Here is a 21,551-nt window from a genome sequence, read left to right as displayed (position 1 = left end):
AAGACAGTACACAATACTGGGGAAGCCAGCACAACTTGTACAAGGAAAGGTCATGGAAGCTCCATAGACACATCCAAACTCCCTGAGGGTCCGAATTGCTGGGCAGAGGGCTGTGGGGACCATGGTCTCGGGGAACATCTAACTCAATTGGCATAACATAGTTTACGAAGAAAATGTTCTACATTCTACCTTGGTGAGTAGTGTCTGGGGTCTTAAAAGCCTATGAGCAGCCATGTAAGACACTCCACTGGTCTCACCCCTTCGGGAGCAAGGGAGAATGAAGAAAACAAGATATACAAGGGAAAGATTAGTCCAAAGGACTAATGGACCACAACTACCATGGCCTCCACCAGACTGAGTCCAGTAAAACTAGATGGTGCCTGGTTTCCACCACTGACTGCCCTGACAGGGATCACAATAGAGGGTCCCAGACAGAGCTGAAGAAAAGCGTAGAACAAAATTCTAACTCACAAAAAAAGACCAGACTTACTGACCTGACAGAGACTGGAGAAACCCTGAGACTATGGCCCCCAGACACCCTTTTAGTTCAGTAATGAGGTCACTCCTGAGGTTCACCCTTCAGCCAAAGATTAGACAGCCCCATAAAACAAAACAAGACTAATTGGGCACAATAGTCTGGGGACAAGGACTAGAAGGCAGGAGGGGACAGGAAAGCTGGTAATAGGGAACCCAAGGTTGAGAAGGGACAGTGTTGACGTGTCCTGGGGTTGTTAACCATTGTCATAAAACAATATGTGTACTAACTGTTTAATGAGAATCTATTTGTTCTGTAAAACTTCATCTAAAGTACAATAAAAAAAATTGTACTTTGGGTTTGATGTGTGGCGTGTTAGCGTATCTTCCTTGGATGGTCAGGGCTCAGGGCTCCAGAGCTACTGAGAGTGGGCATGGCTGGTCTGCTGCTTAGGAGGGATGCTTGGTGAGTTCTGCTTCTGATATAGATGAGAAAACTCCCAACCAACTGACCCACTCACAGATAACTATGAACTCTGGCCAATACTCAAAAAACAGCTTTCAGAGACTTGAGTCAGTTAACAGATGGGTGAAGCTAAGGCAGTTCAGTCCCAAGTCCTTGTGGCATCAGAGAAGCCCTAATGGCAGAGAAAGGTGAAGACCACCCACAGGAGACTGGAGGGCATGGGGCATTGCCTGCAGCCATGTGCACAAAAGTCTTTGAAGTCTCATAGCTTCTCTTAAACATTCATTCTATGCCATCAATTTCTGCAACTTGTTTAGTATTTTTAAATGCTTTAAACTACTTGGTTCCAGCCTCTGGCGCCAGGGGCTGGGAGAGCTCTCTCTTACCCTGGCTGCTTTCCAGAAATGCGAAGGCCCTCCTGCCTGGGTGATAATGCAGGGCACTGCGGCCCTTCCCAGGCCTGCGTCTGAAAGCAAAACACTGACTTTGGTCAGGGTTCACCAGTGTGCTGGCAGCTTGTGGGCCAAAGGAGTAAAATTTCTGGCTTTCCCTTCTTTCCCACACAGCCATCTTGGCAAGGGGAAGGGGCAACAGTAACAGACCACCCACCCCCACCCCCCATACACACTGGCCACCCCTTAGAAGGCAGAAGCAGCTGCGGACCCTTTTGGTTCAGATAGATTTTTTTGGCCTCTACCTTTGCCCAAACAAGTGGGCTCCTTGGAGCTGGCCTGGCTTCCCTTGGGGGCTGCCTTTTCCCTGGTCCTCAGGGCCTGGGTGGTGAGACCTTCCCCTGGATCCCTGCTGCCACATTCCATGAAAGCTGAAAAGTGCCTTGGAGTTGGAGGAGGAGACAGACAGTGTCCTGCAGCCCTCCCACTTTTGAGTCAATACTTTCACTTCTCTTTTTCCCATTTGGGCGGAGCTTTCTTGGTGAGTCAGTTCACAGACTTCCTGCTTAGGCCCAGCAGCCACACTGGACAAGCTGAGAGTCGGCAGCCTCGGCAGCCACGCTGGACAAGGCTGAGAGTCAGCAGCCATGCTGGACAAGGCTGAGAGTCGGGCAGCTCCTAGGCCCAGCAGGGCCAGGGCTGATGATGGCAGGTGGGGGTGGCCACCTCAGCGCCCGGTGAGTCTGTCTCGCTTCCTTCATCCTTCTCTCGGGCAATGTTGATGCTTGAGTGTGGAGGACAAGCACTAGGTGTGCAAGGTATTAAAATAAAAGAACACTTAATAAGGAAATCGGGGGGGTTTAAGCCACAGCAGGACAGCTGGTGGGAAAGCCTGGCCTTCGTGATGCACATGACTTACTTAGTGTTTTGAAACTACCACTCAGAGCAAGACTGTGGAGCCCAGCTGGCCCTTTGGAGGCTTCGCTGCACGCATCTGTTCTCTCCTTGTGATCTTAGAATCCTCTCATTTCCCTCCGACTCCCTTTACCTGAAATCATTGCAAGGGGGAAATTTAGAGTATTTAAAATTCAGGAGAACACCTGACTTTAAACGTTGGGTGCTGTGGTCTTTCTGTGCCCTGTGGACGGGCCTCGGGCAGCCCCGGGGGCTATTCCCGTCTCTGGCTCGGGGCTCTGAGCCCTTTGACAATTGCTTTTGATTAAAAGAAGTAAAAAGTAAAGACCCAAAGACGGCAAAAGGCTAGTGCAGGCAGAGTATTTTTATTTTTACTTTAATTTTCTGTTCTGTGATGGGTTATACCTCTGACAAGGAGAGATAGGGATCCTACCTTCTTCTGTATGTAACAGGTTCAGAAATAATATCACTTAGTATTTGTTTTAATTCTGATTTTTAATGCAAAAAATACATTGCATATTCTTGTTTATAAAATTTCAAACAATATCAAAGTACAAAAATGTAAAAAAAAAAAAACTCCTTCACTATCCACCCCTCCCTCCCCCACGACACACACACACAACAGACAATCCCACCTAAGAATCACCGGCATAGCCTTCCGCAGATCTTCCAAAAAAAATAAAAATAAAACGGAAGTATGGGGGAAGGTTATCTCTGATTGTGGGATGGTTCATAGAGGTCTGTCTCTTGACATGCCTTTAATTGAGAGAATGCCATCAAGTCCTCTCTGCTTTTCAAAGATTTTGTTTTATATTTTTAGTCTCTTACTTTATACAGCTTTAGAAATGAGAAAAGTTCTTGAAGAGAAAACCAGCCAAGTTTTTTAGTTCCCTCAAATTTCTATTATGCCATTGACTATGCAAAGGTATTTGACTATGTGGATCATAATAAATTATGGATAACATTGAGAAGAATGGGAATTCCAGAACACTTAAGTGTGCTCATGAGGAACCTGTGTACAGACCAAGAGGCAGTCATTCGAACAGAACAGTGGGATACTCTGTGGTTTAAAATCAGGAAAGGTGTGCATCAGGGCTGTATGCTTTCACCATACTTATTCAATCTGTATGCTGAGCAAATAATCAAGAAGCTGGACTATATGAAGAAGAATCAGGCGTGAGGATTGGAGGAAGACTCATTAACAACCTGCACTATGCAGATGACACAACCCTGCTTGCTGAAAGTGAAGAGGACTTGAAGCACTTACTGATGAAAATCAAAGACTATAGTCTTCAGTATGGATTACACCTCAACATAAAGAAAACCCAAATCCCCACAACTGGACTAATAAGCAACATCATGATCAATGGAGAAAAGACTGAAGTTGTCAAGGATTTCATTTTACTTGGATCCACGATCAACGCCCAAGGAAGCAGCATTTAAGAAATCAAATGAGGTATTGTACTGGGTAAATCTGCTTCAAAAGACCTCTTTAAAGTGTTAAAAAGCAAAGACGTCACTTTGAGGACTAAGGTGCACATGACCCAAATCATGGTATTTTCAATCACATACATGCATACAAAAGCTGGACAATGACTAAGGAAGACTGAAGAATGGATGCATTTGAATTATGGTGCTGGCGAAGAATGTTGAATATACTATGGACTGCCAGGAGAATGAACAAATCTGTCTTGGAAGAAATAAACCCAGAATGCTCCTTACAGCAAAGATGGTGAGACTCTGTCTTGTACTTTGGACGTGTTATCAGGAGGGACCAGTCCCTGAAGAAGGACATCATGCTTGGTAAAGCAAAAGTTCAGCAAAAAAGAGGAAAACCCTCAACGAGATGGACTGAAACAGTGGCTGCAATGATGGGCTCAAGCACAGCAACAATTGTGAGGATGGTGCAGGACCGGGCAATGTTTTGTTCCATTGTACATAGGGTTGCTATGAGTCGGAACCAACTAGATGGCACCTAACCACAAGTTTCTAACTTTGCGCTCTCATCCCACATGACCACCAAAATCTCTGCTACTTTCTGTGACTTCCAGCTGCAGCCTCTGCCTGGGCCAAGCCCTGTTCTCAACCCCTATCTGTGTCCAGAAGTGTCAAGTGCTACCAGGGGACAAAATGATTCTAGATCCTGTAGCCAGATCACCACCCACTTCAGGGCTTTTAGCTTTTGTACAAGTAGTCTCTGACTTACGACATATTCGAGTTACCACAAACTGTACTTAAGACCATCCATTTTTTGTTTTTTCTTTTTGTACGTCTTATTATTAGCAATATAAGCTACATACAATGTTGCAACACATAATTTGTTGATGTTATCATTCTCAGACGTTCACTCACAGTTGTTCAATTTTATTATTTACTATTCAAAACACTGCTGTATAGATTTAGCTTTCTAAATTAAATGAGGGGCTTCATTTGCTTGAAAACATGGACCCAACCATGAGATGTTACTGTGAAATATATGCAGAAAAAAAAGAAAAGGACCTTACAGACAACTCTCACTAATTTTCTGACTAGAAATGCCATCCCTATTCCCAGGCATAATCCAGATGATCCAGAACCTTCCACAAGTGGAGTTATTAACACAACTGACAAAATACCAATGTCATCCAACTCTTCTTCATTGTTGGAGTAAATTTTTATGATTTGTGTATTTTTTTATGTATATATGTGTGTGCGGTGCAATGGATCACTTTTGTGTGGCCTTTCTCACCATGGTAATGTAACTTCCACCCAAGTGATTGGGTAGGACTATGCAAATAAGGTAATTGTGGCCCACCAAGCGGATTGGTCAGTTTTATCATTCCACTAGGCTTAAAATGAGCTATCCCAGACCTGGGAAGGGAGAATCTCACCACCACCAAGGAAGAAGAGCCAGGGGCAGAGCACATCCTTTGGATTTGGGATCCCTACACTGAGAAGGTCCTGGAACAAGGAGACTGAGAGAGAGAGCTGTAACACTGAAGATGATGAGACACAGTGGCAGAGAAATGGGTGGCAGCAGAACCAGAAGACCTGGCAGGAGACGGCCTGGTGCACAGAGAGCAGAAGCTGAGTGTCTTCAGGCAGCAGGCTTGCTGGCAGAGTAGGGTGTCTCCAGGACCTCTGTGGAGCTAGGTTTGCCAGCCCACAGAGCTAGAGATGAGTGACTTCAGGCTGAGGCTTATTGGTGGAGTGGGGTGCCTCTGGGGCACTGTCTTAGTCATCTAGTGCTTCTACAACAGAAATACCACAAGTGGATGGTTTTAATGAAGAGAAGTTTATTTCCTCATAGTCAAAGTAGCCTTAAAGTCCAATTCAAGGTGTCAGCTCCAGGGGAAGGCTTTCACTCTCTCGGCCTTCTCATCAATGTTCCCCCAGACTAGGAGCTTCTTCGTGCAGAGACCCCAGTACAAAGGATGCGCTCTGCTCCCGGCACTGCTTTCTTAATGGTAGGAGGTCCCCAATTCTCTGCTTGCTTCCCTTTCCTTTAATCTCTCTCAAGAGATAAAAGGTGGTGCAGGCCACACCTCAGGGAAACTCCCTTTACATTGGATCAGGGATGTGACCTGGGTAAAGGTGGTGTTACAATCCCCCCCTAATCCTCTTTAACATAAAATTACAACCACAAAATGGAGGCCAACCACACAATTCTAGGAATCATGGCCCAACCAACTTGATACACATTTTTGGGGGGACATAATTCAAACCATGACAGGCACTTATTGGCAGAGCTTTATAACACTTGTGGGAGCAGGGCAGAGGCCAACGGACCAGAGAGAGGTGTGCCTGCGGGCACAGCTGAGAAGTGGCTGTCCTGATGGAAGAACTGTATCCTGAGTGTTCCTGAACCCGAATTGTACCGTTATTTCCCTAATAAACCCCGTAACTGTGAATATGGTCTGTGAGTTCTCTGCGGCCTCTGCAACGAATTATCAAACTCAGCAGAGAAGTAGAGAGTGCCACGGGAGGGACGACTGCTGTCAGAATTGGTAAAGATGGTGGAGAGAAGAGGCACATCTGACCTCCACCTCATAGAAATCAGCCTTGGGCTGTTGATCTTGATTCTCCTTCCCCCTTGTGAAGTTAGAGGAGGCCAGACGCCTCAGCCACGCCATTTTTACAGTACGTATTAAACATACCTGTAAGTTTATGTGTAATGTTTCCAACCCCCAAAGACAACAATCGAATGTATAAAGATACTGATAATAAAAGGCAATAATAATGAAGAAAAAGAAAAGAGGTATTCGACTTAATATCAGAACCGACTTCAAACAGAGTAATCAGGAGGAACTTCATTGTAAGTCAGGGACTACCTGTAATGTGTTCTCAGGATCCTTCACCAGAGAGTCTTCGTCTTTTCAGTATGCCAAACCTGCAGGTAATTCCATTTTGCTTTTCAGACTTTTGACATACTTCTCTAGACCCCTGTCCCGAAGAACTCTGTCAAATATTTTGAGCGGGTAAATGGATGCATGTTTGAGGCCCCTCAAGTGTCCAATTTTTTCACTCCAGTCCTGCATGCCTATCACAAGCTTCTCTGCTTTCTCGGCCCCCAGTGGCACTCCTCTGCCTTGTCTAAACCCAGATTCTCAGCCTCTACACCCAGAATCAGCATACCCCCCTCAGGTAAAGAACAACTACAGCTCCTCAGCTCCCTCTGAGAGAAGGTCTCCTGTCTCTAGAATCTTAGTCCCTCTGTGTTGCTTCTCTAGCTCTCTACAGTGACATTACTAGGTTTGGTGTCACCCAGTGTGGTAACTCATGGTGTTCCCCCCACCCCACGAACTTCCTCCTGTACCATGTGATTCGAAGTATCACTGTAATTGGGTAATAACGACAGCTCTGACGAGAGCACATTAAACTTGTTGCTGTCCAAGTCGATTCTGACTCATAGCGACCCTATAGGACAGAGTAGAACTGCCCCATAGGGTTTCCAAGGAGCAGCTGGTGAATTCTAACCACTGACCTTTTTGGTTAGCAGCCGAGCTCTCAACCACTGCGCTACCAAGGCTCCCAGAGCACATCAGAAGGTTCAAAAAGTAAATTAGCATAGAGTTTTAGCCATGTAGGTATATTGATACATGTAAGCTGGGCTTACGAAAAGTCTTTTTGTTGTTATAACTAGCTACAGAGATAAGTTTTATAAAAAATAATAAATTTCTGCTGAAACACTGCACAAAAATTTTATAGACAGTCATTTTGGTGTCACCCCTCTGACAGTGTTACCTGGTGTGGTCCACAGCCCCTGTACTCCCCCAGTGATGCCACTGGCTCTCTAATACCTTCCAAAATATATTTTATTTTATCCAGATTTTCTACTTATTGTAGACTGGATTTTCAGTCTGCCTCAAACTATTCCATCCTACCTCCTGATGAATTCTTGGATAGATTTTTTTTTTTTTTTGTATAGGTATTGAGCAAGAGGTGATTTTATAACTCGGTTTCATTCTCCCATCTTTAACCCAAAACCATATTTTTCAACATTTTTATATATGCAAATTTATCAGTATTCTCCTCCTTGTGTTTTGTTTAATAAGAATGTAACCTGACCCTATAAATGCCAGTAAATTTCCATTAGCCCTTAAACTAGCCCAAGCCAGATTTGGCCCACCTAGCATGTGCAGAAGGGCCAGCTGTGATCACTAATTGACCTCAACAGCAGATGCAGCAACAGGTGGAATGAATCAGAAGTAAAATCATCACCTGAACCCTATTCCGAAGTGAGAGGTCTGACAAAAACCATGTCACTTCCTGTTTCCTGGCTGCCTTCTAGAATTTTCCCTCCCTAGTACACTTGCACGGCTGCCATCTTAACTGCCCAAATCACATATAAGCCCTGCTTCCCCGCAGCTCAGGAAGTCAGATCTGAGGAACTTCCTCCCGGCTCCTTGCTCTGCGTATGGCAATAAAGTTACCTTCTCTTTCTCAAAGACTGGTGTCCAGATCATTGGCGAGTCTGAGTGTGCCAGACAAGGACCCACCTTCTAGGGTTCGATCACAAGAATACCTTCTTTATGCTAAGAATTCTAATCATATTATCTTATATATTCTCTGCATACTTCACTTATTCATTAAAAGTATTTCATGACATCTTATACGTTTCAAACACTGGGTTATACACTGGGGATAGTGGTGAACAAAGATGATCAAGTCCCTACCCTAAAAGAGATTAGATTCTGGTGAGGAATCAAACAATCAGGTGAACAAATAAATACATAATTTAATGTCCAAAAAAAAGTAAAGGACATAGGCAGAGTGCAATGGGGATGATATTTTAGACAAGACGTATCATGGGAGGGATTAATATTTTATCAGAAATCTGAATGAACGGAGGAAAGACACCATGCAAATTCCTGCTAAGAATGATGCTCGGCATAAAAAAGTGTTATGTGTATTGTAAAATTCTCAATGTAAACCTTATTATATCATTATCAAATCACACTGAATCATTTATGAACTAGTTTTATGATGCTGAATGGTATTTCTCTTCTGGAAGCTAAACATCAGAGAAAAGATATCTTGTTTTAATTTTCTGAGATTTACTTTCTCTTAGTGTTAAGTAAGGCTTTCATTATCAAGGTTGTGTTGTTGTTGTTGTCATCGAGTTAGATTCCAGTTTTATTACATTGTTTTGATTCTGCTGTGGATGGCCTATTTATCCCATGTCAATTTTATAAGAATTTAAAATTTTTTGAAGTAAAAAATTTTCCAGATATAATAGGCAAAGATATCCTTACAATAGCTTTGATTGGAACAGACTAAACTTTTTCAGCTCTGTGTATAAGTCTTTCTTAACCTCCATGTTTTCTTCTGTTACATCTTTGATTATTCCTTCAACCATTTATTCTGCTCTCTCGTCAGAACTGCTTATTTTACATGTTTGTTCTCCATAGCCTATTATTCATGTAGACAATCTCACAGCCTCTACAAGTATCTTGGCATCTTGACAAGCATTTTCATGTAATATCTTTTTTCCTAGGATGTACACTGAAGAACAGAACATAGGGAAAAGGCTTGTCTATGAGACCATATTCAGTCACTACAAAAAACATAAGGTGGAGATTTCAAATGCAATAAATAAGACATTTCCTTTCCTTGAGGGCCTCCGAGACCGTGGCTTCATCACCAATAAATTGTTAAAAGTAAGTGAAGTTTATAAATCCATAACCTAGTAAACCAGCCACAGGCTACATTATGTTTTCATATTCTGGATCCAAACTTCAGAACACATTTAGCTGCCTGAGGGTCCACCTAAGATTGGAGCAATCTTTTCAAGTATTTCTATAAATATTCCTGGAAGGTAAAAACTGAGAGGAAACAGACATCACCAGAGACGTTCCTGCTTCTCACTGAAGGAAGTATATTCCAAGATGCCCACTGGAGTGGGGGTGAATGACTCTAGAGATAGGCTGGGTCAGAAGCAGCTATGCTCCATGGACGTACAATATCCTGTAGGAATTCATGCAATAAAGCATAAACTAAAGTTTAAAACTTAAATAAGAGGCTTGGCCAAGCATTTCATTTCAACTAACATCAATTTAAAATACTTGGATCTGAGAACATTAAAACCCATAAGAAATTGGTGTCTTCTTAATTTGGGAGTCGATGCTTGTTTTTCTCCAACTGTTTTCAGTTTTCTTTCCTTATTTTTTTTCCCCCTTGCATATCCAGAGTCCTGGAATTGGGCTAAGTTTAATAGCACGCTTTCTTGAAGATACAGAGGAGGCAGTCTTCTCTTCACTCTGTGCTTTTTCTGTGGCCAAGTTTACAGTAGGGAGAGACTGGCCACCTGGCTTCCTGAAGCCCTTCTTGACTTAGTCAATACAGGGGAGAGGGCAGGGACTATTCAGTGAATAGAACGACCACTCATCACCTGGTAAGTCCATTCATAAAACATCCTGGCCAGGCTCTTGAAGGGCTATACATCATTTAATTTTGAACCCACTTATATTCCTCAAAATTGCTCCTCCTTACCTCTAATGAAAATGAGAACGAGAAAATCAGATTTACAACTGAATATTAGCAGCCATACAAACATGCAGAAATTCTTAAAGCTTTACATGGGAAGATGCCAACCTTGGGAAATTAAAGTGCATTATCCATAAAATTACTTTCTAGGGCTCTTCTATAACTTGGAACTTGTATTATATTACTGGTATTTATATTTTCTCCATTCACTATTTTTAAAGGATTCTGAAGAGTCTTGTAGAAACCTGGTTCCTGTACAAAGAGTGGTGTACAACGTTCTCAATGAACTGGAGAAGACGTTTAACCAGTCACTTCTGAAAGCATTGTTCAGCAAGGTCAACATGAAGGAATATCCTGACTTAATTCACATTTTTAGGAGCTTCGAAGAAGGTAATTAGGTTTATCACCACCTTTGAGATCCAAGGGTAGTTTGTTTGTTTTTTCCATTCTTCACTGAGCTACGCACTGTGTTGGACAGTGGGACAAAGTAGTTAACAAAACAGATATGTCACGAGCTTTCTTGCAGCTTATAGTATAATGGCTTATGATTCAACATCCACCAGGCCTGCTTAACTAGGCATCTTGACTCTCAAGACAACCAGAGCCACACTGGCATCAGCTTTACTTAGAAGGGCATAGGACAAGGAAACACAGCTTACCAGCAGGGCAGCATCAATGCCCCTTTTCACTAGGAGTCCTTGCAGTGGTCCACACAGCAGTCCACCAAGTTACCAAGTGACAGCTTAGCTGAGGATGCCGGACCCACTTTGGCTTACGCTCTCCAGCCTCGACCACCCTGCTACCCGGAAGCGGAAGTGGAAGCTGCGGGTTAGCAACCGGCAGTCATGGTGACGGGAGGTGCGTTCCGCCCTCTCCTGCGGCGCCTCGCGCACCTTTATGTCAGGTGGAGAAAACCGCTCATTGCAACGCCTCCACAGAGGGTCTCCATTACATCTCGGGGCCTATGACCCACACGTCTTATTTTCCCTTAGATCCTCTCCACCTCCACCCCCCAGTCCCCTGACTGGGTGTGGTTCCCAGGAGGTGTGCTTCCTCGTGGGCCCTCACAGAGGCCCGGCTCCGACTCTACCCTTCTTGCCCAGGCTCTCTAGGTTTCTTGGGTGTTCTTCTTTCTCATGTCCTGTGAGTCTCACTTTCCTACCTGTGTTTGCTGAGTCATCTTGAAATGCAGCTCTAAAACCGGTAGTACTGGGGCTGGTTTCCTGCACTTCCGCTTGTTACCGTCTTTCTAGGTCACTGGTACCACCACGCAGTATTCACTTCCTGTTTGTACCTTTCAGGAAGGGTCTGTTATTTGTTTCCTAGATTACCTCACCAGACCCACCCCCAGGGATGTCCTGGTTCTTCTCCGCTGGTACATCTTTTGGTGACCTGATCATCTTTCCTGATCCAATTCAACAAAAAAAAAATTTTTTTTTAAACTCTACCCTTAAGTGGTTTGGGGGCTTTCTCTTTTTACATAGGTCTAATTATCCATGGAGGAGCCCTGGTGGCTTAGAGGTTAAGCACTCAGCTACTAAAGATCAGCTGTTTAAGCTGCTGCATGGGAGAAAGATGTGGCAGTCTGCTTCCTAAAGATTACAGCCTTGGAAACCCTGTGGGGCAGTTCTACTCTGTCCTATAGAGTCACTGTAAGTTGCAATCAACTCGACTGCAATGGGTTTGGTTTGGTAATTATTCATAAGGTCTCTGGGTGGTGCTCAACTACTAACCTAAAGGTTGGTGGTTCAAACCCACCCAACAACACCATCAGAGAAAGGCCATAAAAGATTATAGCCAAGAGGACCCTATGGAGCAGTTCTGCTCAGTAACACATAGTGTAGGCATGAGTTGAAATTGATGGGCTAGCAAAGGTTTGGTTTGGAATTATCCATAATTGTAATCTTCTCCTGAAGAAATCTCTCTGTGTCTTCCCTCTTCCTAGATATATGTACAGTTGTTAAAACACATTCCACATATATTATTTATTTTGAAATTAGTTTTCACTGTTCTGATTTTGGAGAAGTAATCACTATTTACAACTTTTCCACTATCGATCTTGTTTTAAATCTTGCGAAGTTCATCTCTATGTGGAATAGCTATAGGATTCACAGGCCATATGAGACCCACTGAAGCCCAGGGTGTCTTGAGGGCCGAAAGGTCCCCAGTGAAGCACCGGAAGTCAAGGATGCTCCTAGATGTGTAGTTATGAGATTCGGTCCCTATACTCTCTGACATCTCTGATTGCCTTTCCTTCCCCTTTACAGTGATTCATAATATCCAAATAGATGATCGAAAAGATACCTGGGAGATGGCCAGCACCCAATTCATCCATGATCAAGGTAATTATGACTTCATCAAAAACTTGTTTTCTCTTCTGCTAAAAGGAAAGGAGATCATAATTCAGGAGACTGAACTCCTGAGTGGAGACTGTGACCATGGGGAATGGATGCAAAAGGAGACAGCGAAGGCAGAGCAGTGGTGTTTTGTGTGGTTCCTAATTAACTTACTAGACATGGAATCCAAGAGTACCAGGCAGATATGACAACCAAGAAGCTGGAACATGAACTCAAGAGAGAAAACTTCAGGGTGACCATGAGCTAGAATTAAGGGGAAGCAGTGACTGCAGTAATTCCAAGTTAGGAGTTCAATGGAGTTGGAAAGAAGTGAGGGTTATGTGAAAAGCCCAAAGAGGATACCTTTGGGATGTCAGAAGAAGGGACCATTGTAAATGTGGAAGACTTTGGTTTAGATAAGAATCATTCAGAAGGAAAGGCAGTTACTTATAATGTGAGAGAGTGAGTACCAATTACATGTAGGAGAGAATGTGGAAGGAGGAGTGCTTTGTAGAATGAGAGGAAGAAGGAAGTTAGAGACAGGGGAGGAAAGAATAAAGGAAAGTAATAACACTAACAATGATGATAGTAATAATACCTAACATTCATTGACTTTACATGGATCCACTTTACATGGATCAACTCTTAATGCTCACATATGAACTATAACTTTTGCAACCAATAACTACTGTTTCTAGATTTTTTCAGTCATCCCTGCATTCATATTATTACTAACAATTATTAAATTATAACACTTAAGACATTAGCACTTATAATTATGATTTTTTGCTAAGTTACTACAACACAGATATTCCTTTACATGTAACACCTCATTTAAACCTCATAACAACCCTGTGATAAGACTTTTGTTATCCCCATTTTTCAGTAGAAGAAACTGAGGCATGGGATATTTAGTGATTTGTGCAAGGTTCCACAACTAGGAATTGGGTTAGCTGTGACACAGACCCTCTCATCCACACCAGTTAAGAGCTTGGATGCTGAAGCCTCACTGCCTGGGTACAAAGCTTGGCTCTACTGCTCACTTAACTTGGGTCAAAACCAAAAACCAAACCTGCTGCTGTTGAGTCGATTCCGACTCATACTGACTCTATAGGACAGAGTGGAACTGCCCCATAGAGTTTCCAAGGCTTCAAATCTTTATGGAATCAGACTGCTGTATCTTTCTCCTGTGGAGTGTCTGGTAGGTTCAAACTGCCAACCTTTCAGTTGGCAGCCAAATGCTTTAACCACAGTGCCACCAGAGCTCCTACTTACATAGGTAAGTTATTTAATTTCTTTTGTGTCTTAGTTTTTACAGCTATAAATATAAGATTGTTGTGAGAATTAAAGGACTTAATTTATGTAAAGCACTTAGAATAATTTGTGGCACAAAATAACTTATAAACTTGTTTACTATTATTATTAGAATGTGTATCTGACTCTAAAGACAAGGCATCTAATCACTGCTCTAAATTTTGAGATTTTTTTCTCTTCAGACACACACTGTAGAGAAAATTATTCCCCAGACTAGAGTAGCAGTGACAGAAAAAGACCTTCAAGCCCAAGAAAGGTCATCTATCCTTAAAACCAAATAGGCTACAATAAATTTTATTTATTTGTTAAATGCTTAGTACTTTTTCCTTGGAAATGACCAGTGTAAGAAAAACCACAAGAATACAACCAGCCTTGTGAAATGGTATTAATATGTATCCTTGAATTGGATTTGTAGTTAAGAAATTAAATATTTTTAATTTAACATATTTATGTAAAATTTTAATCCATTTTAATAATCACAATTATTGTTCTGAATAATGGCTAATTGTTAAAAGTATAAAATGTACACTAAAAGGACAAAAAATATAAAACTTTTATGCAGTGATTCAGCTATGGAAGGTAGGAGTAATGGAATGGAGTCAGTGGAAAGGTTGGAAGAAGTAAATTCTTTATAATTTCATGTGATCTAGGGCAAACCCTACCAGAAGCTGGAATCCCAGAGCATCTGGATGATGGGGAGAAGATGAATATAAGGAAAAAAGATTCACTGAGTGGCCAAAATGATGCATTGAGAACTCGAGAAACAACTGAATGTGCTCCAGAACCTGAACAAGCAGGTAAAGCTGGCTGAGAGTCCATTACTTGCTGGATGACTGACTGTAAACAACTGTAGCAGTACAGGGAGGGGCAAGGTTTGTGCTTCAATTTCAAAGTTCAGATGAATGAGAGCAGAGGAAAGGGCCAGTGCCTGATGAAAAGACACATTTGTTTACTATGGAGTGTTTGGTTTCTGTTGGGGGAGAGGAGAGACCACAAAGAGAAGGAGTAGGACACGAGGGGTCAAATAGGCACAGAGGGAAAGAGCCGGAAGGTAAAAACCAGAGAGACAAAAGGGAGAGACCTGAGAGCACCACGGGGGAAGAGAGAGACAGAAACAGGAGGTGACAGGAGAAGCCAGGGAGAAAGAAGCCCTCAGCGTCAAGGGCGCACAATTACCTTCCTAGGGTGGAGGAAGCAATGGGAACAGGATGACGGATAGAAACTCGAGAAGTGGAGAGAAGTAGCTGGAGTTGTAAAAAGACTGAAAAAGAGGCCAGACAACATATGGACAAAATAAATTTCCACTCCTGCTTCACACCGTCCACAAAAAATAATTCAGGTTGGCTCCCAAATGTAAAATTTAAGGCTAAAACTCTAAAGCGTCTAGAAGAAAACAAACGATATCTTTGCAAACTTGGGTTAGGCAGACATTTCTTATATCAGACAAAAATCATGGATCATAAGAGAAAAACTTGGTGAACTGAGCTACATCAAAGTTAGAAACTTCTGCTTATCCAAAGACACATTAAGAAAAGGAAAAAGCAACCCATAAACTGGCTTGCAATACACATATCTGACAAAGAATTGTACCCGAAATGTCTGAAGAACTGCTACAGATGAATAATAAAAAGATAAACCAATTTAAAAAAACAGAAAAAGAACTAAACAAACCCTGGACTATAGAATCAGACTGCTACGTCTGCCAAGAACATAAACAAAGTGACCAGCATCATTAATTATCAGCAAGAAGCAAATTAAAACCACGATGAGATATCATTCACCCAGTAGCATGGCTAAAATTAAAAAAAAACTGACAACAGCATATTGGTGAGAATATGGAGCAATTGGAACTCCATCCATGGCTGGGAGGAATGCAAAACGGTGTGACCACTTTGGAAAACCGGAAGTCTCTTACAACCACTTTGAAAAACCAGCAATCTCTTATAAAGTTAAACCTAACGTATGACTAAGCAATTCCATTCCTAGGTACCTACTGGAGAGAAATGAAAGCATACGTTCACGCAAAGATTTGGATAGGAATGTTTATAGCAATTTTATTCATAATAGTTAAAATCTGCAAACAACTGAAATGTCCATCAACAGGAGAGTGGATAAACAAGCTGTGATATATTCACGCAGTGGAATACTAGTCAGCAATAAAAGGGATGAAACTACTGGTACGTGTAATAACATGAATGAATCTCAAAATATTATGTTAAGCAAAACAGGCCCATCATACGAGTACATACTGCAAGACCTATTTATATGAGTACCAGTACAGGCAAGTACAGTATCAGAAAGGAAGGACTTAGTGATAGAAATCAGAACATTGGTTATCTATAGTGGGTGGAGACTGACAGCACAAAAGTACTTTCTAGGATGATTCCCAATCGTGACTGAATGTAGGTTACCCAGACGTTTTACATTAAGATAGGTGCATCTCAAAAAAGAGGCAGAACAAGTCTCTTTTGGACCTTAGGTGTGGTCCTTGCCGCTCTGAACATGAGTTGAGCTTGAGCACACCGAAGTCTGTGTCTGGTCACTGTCTGAGTGTGGCATTGTCTTGTTGCTGTACCCTGTTTCCTGTGAACCCTCACCACCCCCAAATGAATAATATCACAGGGTTAGAAGATATACCCAGCTTACTACCATATGATAGAAGTAACTATCATGTAACCTACCAGTCACCCCATTCAGTCTTTGTTCTCTTGTCTTCCTGGAGGCAAATTCTACGTTTTGTCTTCTAGTCTAGTGCTCTGCTAACTCCCAACTACTGCTTCTCCCATCACATAGACATGTACCTATTCTTACCTGCCCATAGGTGTGAGAGAGACAATGAGAAAAGGAGATCTGAGATTCTGCATAGACAGAGTATCCTTGGGTAGAGAATATAAGAAAAGAGAATGGAAAAAGTAGACTGAGAGCAGAAAATGACAAATTACATGAATGAATCCAGTTTTCCTAAATGAAAAGAAAATACTGCTCTCCCAGGTTGGGATGTGGGGGATAATTTTAATTAGTTTCTCAACGATTAAGAGGAACTTGGAAATAACATGCTATGTCAGGTTCACGGGGAAAACCTTCATTACAGAGCTGGCCAGTTGAACGCTGTTGGTACTATGATCAAAGTCCAAGAAGAGTATTTTGGAGACGGTGAGAGAAAGAAAGCTGGAGGACAACAGTACACAAGAATTGAAACAGTAGAGAGATACAGAAGGTCCAGGTAAAATGGGAGAATCAGAGATGAAAGGGAGTAAGTATAAGACACAGCAGAAAAAGAATAACTGAAGAATTTGCCAAAGATCAGAGAATAATGTAGAGAAAAGTATATGGAAAGGAAAATAAATACCAAGAAAGGAGGAAAATACAGGAGAGATGCAAAGGCAAGTATGTAGTCAAAGAGTTAAAAGAGAATGGATGGAAATTGGTTGAGTGTGAAAAGATGATAAAAGGTCGAGAGAAACAGATTGGGATGTTGTAGGTTTGGGTTAAGAGGCACTGGATAGAAGCAACTTTTGCCTCAGGATTGGCTTCCATTAACTGTGAACAGATTAAAGTGTCCCCAGTTATCAAAATGGCATTTGCAAAACACTCAGATTGTAATAGGCCTCTTCCTGAATATTCCAGTGATTCCCATGCACAAACCTCTACCCCAGACTTATCTTCAGAGCACTTTTATCCATGGGTCGAAGACCTTTATCCAAATGTCTGATAGACATTTACTCTTCATTTCTTTCAAGAATTTTAAACTTGGAACTACAGACTTTAGAGGAAGAATTAGGAAAAGGGGGATCACTGATGGACAAATGAAGTCTTCATAAGTTGCAGTTTTGGCCTAGCAGCGGAGCTACCAGTAAATGGAAATGGGAAGAGTTCAATCATCATGTGTTTCTCAAAAGGTGTGCCAGGAGCTTAGGAAGGAAAGACTGAAAGTAGGCAAACATCTGACATGATGGGTAAAGGCTGCCCAAGGGTCTTGGGATGGGGGTAGCTCAGCAGGTACCATAGACCCAGGTTGGGTGGTGGCAAATGGTCCAGTCTACCCCAGAATCCCGTTCTCTCTATTTGCTTGAGCTGATCCTTTCGGGAACTGCAGGGAGGCAAGAAATCTTTATAAAATCATGTTTAACAGGATGGTCCTTGTTGATTATATGTGGATGATGTAAAAATGGCAGCATCTTGTTTGCTAATTAGCATATTAATAATAAAGCCTTGGATTTATACAGTGATTTCCACTTCTTTCACCCCTAATCTTCCATGGAGCCAAGAAAGCAGAATGTAATAGTGTCACTTTGTCACAATCTCACAAAGACCTCAAATAACAACTCGCTCTGCTACTTAATTGTCAGGAGGGAAGACCTCAGATCAACTGTTCTTCCATAGTTTTGATGGATGCCCTCCACCATGTCATTGGTTTATGTAGTGATTTCCTATAAACTTTTGTATATAAGATCTTATTTAATCTTCACAAAAATGTTAAGATCCAGACAGGATAACTGTTCCAATCCCTGAGGAAACTGGAGTATGTAAGTATTTAAGAGTCATTTTTCAAAGTCCCATTGGGAAATAAAGGAAGACCCAGTGTCTGTCCTAGACTCTTACATCTTAATTCAGTAGGTTTTTGGTTTCTTTAGAAGGAAGAGAGAAATGATAATCCAAATATCTTTATAGATTCAAGCCTTCTGCGATATGAATTGACCTAAGATTTGTGATGACTATTTATAAATTGCGGCTCCCTCACCACCACCTCCTATTTTCTAGATACTGTGGATAATGGAAACAACTCTACTTTGGGAAGACAGAAGTGGAAAAGAAGTAAGAGTGAATAAGAACTTTCTTGATTTTGGTGTTACAAATGAGTATTTTTCATGCCAAAGTTTCATTATTATCTATTATGCTATGCTAAAGGAGCAGCCCTGGTGGCCCAGTGGTTAAGTGCTACAGCTGTTAACCAAAAGGTTGGCAGTTCAAATCCACCAGCCGCTCCTTGGAAACCCTATGGGGCAGTTCTGCTCTGTCCTGTAGGGTTGCTATGAGTCGGAATCAACTCAATGGCAGTGGGTTTTTTCAATGGGTATGCTAAAGGAGTCCTGGTGGCGCAGTGGTTAAGCACTTGCTGCTAACCTAAAGGTCAGCAGTTAGATTCCACCAGTGGCTTTGCAAAAGAAAAGACTTGGCAATCTGCTGTCATAAAGAGTACAGCCTAGGAAACTAGGGCAGTTCTACTCTGTCCCATTGGGTCTCTATGAGTCAGAATCAACTCAATGGCACGCAACAACATACTGTGGTAGGCAGAATAATGGCCTCCCCAAAGATGTCCACGTCTGTATTAATTTCCTAGGGATGCTGTAACAAATTACCACAAACTGGGTGGCTTAAAGCAACAGATATTTATTCTCGCATAGTTCTGGAAGCTGGAGATCCAAAATCAAGGTGTCAGCAGGGCCATGCTCTCCCTGAAGCCTCTAGGGAAGAATCCTTCCTTGCTTCTTCTACCTTCTGGTGACTGTTGGCAATCCTTAGCGTTCCTTGGCTTGTGGCAGCATAGCTACAGTCTTTGCCTCCATCTCCACACTACTGTCTTCCTTCTGTGTGTGTCTGTGGTCATATTTCCCTCTTCTTATAACGACACCAGGCATTGGATTAGGGCTCACCCCAATCCAATATGACCTCATCTTAACTTGATCACATCGGCAAAGGGCCTGATTCCAAATAAAGTCACATTCTGAAGTTTTGCATAGACTTGAATTTTGGGGGGACACTATTCAGCCCAATGCAACATCCTAATCCCTGAAGCCTTTGATCTGGTACCTTACATGGCAGAGGGAACTTTGAGCGTGTGATTTAGTTAAAGAGAGATTTATCTCTTTCCTCTTGGATTTTATTCCCGTTAAAACTAGTTTTTAGAGGCCACTCACATTACTTGGCTCATGGCCTCCTTCCTCCATCTTCAAAGTCAACAACATTGCATCTCTCTGACCATTCTTCCATAGTCAAATCTCTGTCTGCAACTGGGAAAGTTCTCCACTTTTAAGGTCTGTGATTAGATTTGGCACACCCAGATGATCCAGGATAATGTCCTTATCACAAAGTCTTTAACTAAATCGCATGCTCAAAGTTCCCTCTGCCATGTAAGGTACCAGATTATCAGGACTTGACGATTTAGAAAATGTTCAGTCTATCCAGATTGCAAAAGATGCTAAAAGTAGGAGATTTTCTCTCAGGAAAGCATGCTCTGGAGAAAAGACCAAGAATGTGGTTGTGAAACTTTTTTGCTAGTTCCTTGGAAGAAATAAAAAGTCAGAGTATACAGACACGCAAAAGGTTCTTTGAGGAAATTAAGAGTATGACTCATAGATCCTTCAGCCATTTCAGCAGATGCCAAAAATGTGCTAACTTAGGAAAGATAAATGGAGGAACCTCTTGTCTAATGGAATAAATTCCTATGATATACATTGGGGCTTTGATTGGAAGTACATTAAATTTGCAGATTAATTTAGGAAGAGTTGGGATTTTTACAAGGAGAATGAACTATTTATTCAGGTCACCTTTTATGTTCTTCAACAAAGTTTTAGAGATTTCTTTATATAAGTCTTACACATTTTTATTTTTGTTGTCAGATTTATTGAGATACAGTTTCCATACAATAAATTCACCACTTTTAAGTGTATAACTGAGTAAGTTTTGACAAAGGTGTACAGTCATGTAAATGCCACCACTATCATGACACAGAACATAGCCATCATCTTCCATCATTTTTTTTAACCAGGAAGTTAACCTGGCTGAACTCTAACAACAAATTCAAAGCCTCCTGTAATTGGTGGCAGCTCAGTCACAGCTCTTTTCTTCCAGCCTTAGCTGAACCACTTGAAGACTACCCCATGCACATATGGGTCCAGGGTCAACAAGATACTTCAGGGCTCTCTCACTCTGGTTTACTCCTTCCCAAGATTTTGCCCCTAACTTTCTAGAAGCTGTGGTTGTCCCATACTTGGTCCCCAATTTCTTCAAATCAGTAACACTGCACATTTTCCACTGGAGTTTTAGCTGCCACATATGGTGCAGACTGGGGCCTGCCCTCAGACTCGAAGGCACAAAAATGGGAACATCACCCAGTGCCACTTCCTTCTTGTAAGTGTTGACTCTCCTCTAGTTTGTGCTTGCTTTTGTTCACTCTCCATTGCCCTCCACCAGTAAAAAGATTACAACTCGCTGAAGGTTCAGATGATGGTTAGCATTTTTCAGCAATTAAGTATTTTTTAATTAAGGTATGATCATTTTTTTTAGACATATGCTATTGCACACTTAATAGACCACAGTTTAGTGTAAACATAACTTCTGTATGCACTGGGAAACCAAAAAATTCATGTGACTCGTTTTATTGCGATACTCGCTTTATTGCAGTGTTCTGGAACTGAACCCGCAATGTCTCTGAGGTATGCCTGTAGCACATTTTGAAATAAAGAAGTGTGAGTCCTTCTACTTTGTTCTTGTTTTTCAAGATTATTTGACTATTTGAGGCCCCTTTCAGTAACATGAATTTGAGGATTGGCTTTTCCATTTCTACAAAGAAGGCTGTGGAATTTTGAAAAGGATTGTGTTAAATCTGTATATAGCTTTGGTTACTATTGGCATCTTAACAATATTAAGTCTTCCAATCCATGAGCATAAGATGTCATTCCATTTACT

At 41.8% G+C, this 21,551-nt stretch overlaps 1 protein-coding gene across 3 annotated transcripts in view; it reads left to right on the top strand.

Annotated features, from left to right (window-relative positions):
• Nucleotides 1-1,891: 1,891 nt before the first annotated feature.
• Nucleotides 1,892-21,551, top strand: part of LOC101360288 (nuclear body protein SP140-like protein) — a 37,101-nt gene continuing 17,441 nt past the window's right edge. For all 3 annotated transcript variants that reach the window (XM_023724479.1, XM_023724480.1, XM_023724478.1), the window contains exons 1-6: nt 1,892-2,069; nt 9,224-9,386; nt 10,434-10,602; nt 12,480-12,554; nt 14,513-14,659; nt 18,624-18,677. In XM_023724479.1, coding sequence (XP_023580247.1) covers nt 2,035-2,069; nt 9,224-9,386; nt 10,434-10,602; nt 12,480-12,554; nt 14,513-14,659; nt 18,624-18,677 — 643 coding nt within the window. In that variant the 5' untranslated portion in view covers nt 1,892-2,034. The remainder of the gene's footprint in view (nt 2,070-9,223; nt 9,387-10,433; nt 10,603-12,479; nt 12,555-14,512; nt 14,660-18,623; nt 18,678-21,551) is intronic.

The sequence above is a fragment of the Trichechus manatus genome, unplaced genomic scaffold (genome assembly GCF_000243295.1).
Source record: "Trichechus manatus latirostris isolate Lorelei unplaced genomic scaffold, TriManLat1.0 scaffold00249, whole genome shotgun sequence".
Classification (NCBI taxonomy): domain Eukaryota; kingdom Metazoa; phylum Chordata; class Mammalia; order Sirenia; family Trichechidae; genus Trichechus; species Trichechus manatus.
The sequence above is the reverse complement of the archived record's forward strand: the minus strand, read 5'-3'. Positions and strand labels throughout refer to the sequence as shown.